This window comes from Mixophyes fleayi, chromosome 11 (assembly GCF_038048845.1).
Source record: "Mixophyes fleayi isolate aMixFle1 chromosome 11, aMixFle1.hap1, whole genome shotgun sequence".
Lineage (NCBI taxonomy): Eukaryota > Metazoa > Chordata > Amphibia > Anura > Limnodynastidae > Mixophyes > Mixophyes fleayi.
Genome location: NC_134412.1, coordinates 10,660,937 through 10,664,305, shown reverse-complemented (window position 1 = coordinate 10,664,305; position 3,369 = coordinate 10,660,937). Strand labels below are relative to the sequence as shown.

Below are 3,369 nucleotides of genomic sequence, written 5' to 3'. Positions count from 1 at the left end.
CAGCTTTAGTGAGAGATGCTCTTGCTGTCCAATGGAATAGTATCTAGTAGGGACTGAAGTCATTTCAGAGATTCATGTTGAAGCACTTAAGTGGGAGAGAAATATCTAAATAACCTGCTGATTCCTTTCTCTACATACATTCAGGTTTAAAGTGAGACACAGGACTATCAATAAAATATCAAAGCGAAGAGTCTATCAGAATATACTCCTGGTCAGAGATAGTCACCCAACATATAAGTGTTGAGCTGAAAAGGGAGTAATGTGGCAGGATTATCCAGCGAATGTTAGCCACAGATTAAATGGACTGGTTTTGCCTGTATATAACTGAAATAAGACAGGAATAGAGTCTTTGCAGCAAAACAATTTCCCTTCAAGGGCAATGTGTTGGCTAGGGACAGATTGGCTATCAAAAGCTATTTATAACTGTAAAGTCCAGATTTCACTATTTATATACATATTATTTGGAGGAGTTAATACATACAGTATATTAACATCGCTTGTGCATTATATCCCTATCTTCATAATATCATTGAATATCGTTAGTCTACAGTACTTGAATAAATATTTCTTGAATTCAACTCACTGTAATCAACAATTAAAACGTGACATTGTTTGTATCTAAAATCGTTACATTTTACAGCTTTATCACCTCATTAAAAAGGTAAATGAGATTTATTGTACTTCCTCGAATTAATACGGCTGGCAAAGGTCCCATCAAGGAACTATTGACAAATAATACTATTAAGCATTGTGATAATCTCTCAAACAGGTGTTACCAATACTAGCACAAGTATTTTTTGTTTTGTTTTAATTCAATGCAGAATTATGCCATGAAAAACAAACTCATTTACGAAAGTAGTCAGTAATCTCTAATCCAGTTGCAAGTGTATTAAATCTTGAAGGAATTTTTAGAATCAGATCTGTTTAAATAACCCACAAATGGCTAAATACACTAGTACGAACATAAATATTACATTTTATCTAGCATCATAATTAATGTTGGCAAATTTATTAAACCTTGCTGCAGATGCATAAACTGCAGTTTTTTTTTAAAATGAGATGACAATAGAAGTCAATTTTTAAATAGCTCCTATATATTTATACATCTATTAAGTAGAAAAGTCGAACAAAAATATAAACCGTGACATAAATTGTATGTACACAAAACATAGTCTAGCCCTTTAAATGTATCTTTAAATAATATTTTTTTTTTCACTGAACGGCATTATAACCTTTCCTGATTTTCTAAAATACTTGTAGAGATTATATAGACACAAACGGTGCCTTTAAAATATTTAATACATCTCAGTAATATGCAAATACCCATTTTTTCCACACTTAATTAGTTCTAATATTTAGTCACTAGTGCTATTTCAAAGGCATTATTTTCTTCATCTTTATTTTGACTCACAAAGAAAAAATTGTCTTTATGGGATGTATTCTTGTAGTTTTGCTGTTTTAAGAGAATCTGACATTCAAAATTGACATTATAAACAATAATTTAAGTTTACTTTAAACAGGTCCACATATCAAATAACTGTTCATCCCAAGTTATGAAAAAATGAAGTTGAAAACCTACCATTAGTGGTACAACTGTTATATCCATTAACATAAAACAAACGCAAATGTTGACTAAACACCGGAACCACAAAAGAGTACTTTAGGAAAAGTTGTTGACAATTTTCTGACTGTATATTAAAGAAAGGTTTAAAAAAATTACTTTTGAAAAATGTTACTTATTTTTAGGCTTGTTTTTATATCCTTAGTTCCTGCTATACAGCATGCGCTTGTTTTGTTTATAAAGTTGCTGATATTGTTTTTATGCTTTGTGCTTTTGACTTGTCTGGCGGTTCCTTCATGAACACAGATGAAAGCTTTCTCTTAGACATGCTGTATTTTTTCTGCAGTGACATCCAGGCTTTGTAAAATCCTTGATCCACCGATGAAGACAAGAAGTAGAAAATAAGAGGATCTAGGAAGGCATTGCAGGTGCTGGGTAAGAGAGCGGCTTGGCGCCACGACACACTCTTATGTTGTATAAAGCCCACTACATGTGAAATGTTATATGGAGCATAACAAACAACAAAAACCATCAAGGTTGTGACTGCAACACGAATGGCTCTCTTCTTATGCTTTGCATGCATGCAACATCTCTTTAGGATTCGAATACAAGATGCATAGCAAAAGATGGTGATGACCAAAGGCAAGAAAAATAGCACAATCGAAAGCTCCAGTCTTATTGGCACGATCACAGCCAACTGTTTGGATGTGAAATTTTCATAGCAGACCACCATGTTATCATTTTTGGAAAGGAACATTTCAAGATGGCCATTCTGAGTGGTCTCCAAGACGAACACGAAAGTCACATGGCCAATCACAATTATCCAAAGACATGCACAGATCAGAAAGCTGTACCTGGGCTTCTTGTAAATCTTGTATTTGATTGGGAAAGCAACACTGAGGTATCGGCCAACACTCACAGCACTGAGGAAGCAAACACTTGCATATATAGTGCCAAAGTGTATTAAGTTATACAACGGACATAAGACTCCAGGCAGGGTCCAGCCACTTTGAAAAGTCTCCATTATTTTAACTGGTAAAAACATAATAAACACCAGGTCAGAGACACAAAGATTTATCATATAGATGAGATTTGGTGTCAATCTGCTTCGAGCCTTCTTGCAGAAAATATAGAATGCCAGAAGGTTGGCTGGCAATCCTAAAAACATGGTCATCACATAAACTGCTAGTGATATGGTACTCAGAGACATTTTAGAGGCATCCAATGCTGGTCAGGATATCTGTAGATGAAGACATCTTTGCTTTTCTTGGATGACCAAAAACAATTTATAAAAACACAGGCAAAGCTGTGTTGCAGTCCCCCTTTTAATTAAATGTTTCTGCTGAAAAATAGTACTCTTGGATTCTTGTCACTACTGAACTTGAATGGAGCCTGCCGTGAATTTAGCAGCCAGTTTTGAGTGAAACATCTGGATTGTAGCCAATCTGTTCTTTATTTTTGCTCTCTAAATGGATGGGAAATGGTCCAGAAAGATTGCTGATCTCCTCTAACATTTCATCCAACGAGCGCATTTAACAAGCCGGCATAAACTCACGGCCCATAAAGCAATAAATTCATAACCGATTCTATAACAGGGCTTTATATTAGTACTGAAAGGCTGCCAATTAAATGATAAGCCTTCAAAAGATTTACACTGTCGTTTGGAGAAAATATTCAATAATACAGAATGGAGAGAGTGTTAGCTGGTACAAGATCACAAGCACTTGATGAACGGTTGGGACTCGTAGAGACTGTTGCTAGGAGAACATCACTTAAAGCTATCACACCGGCGACTGAACATACAGCAA

The 3,369-nt window shown here is 35.1% G+C and overlaps 1 protein-coding gene across 1 annotated transcript; it reads right to left on the bottom strand.

The window, feature by feature from the left end:
• Nucleotides 1–1,796: 1,796 nt before the first annotated feature.
• Nucleotides 1,797–2,771, bottom strand: LOC142107458 (free fatty acid receptor 2-like). The gene has a single exon (XM_075190893.1). It carries the CDS (start codon nt 2,769–2,771, stop codon nt 1,797–1,799), a length of 975 nt encoding a protein of 324 aa, XP_075046994.1.
• Nucleotides 2,772–3,369: the final 598 nt, after the last annotated feature.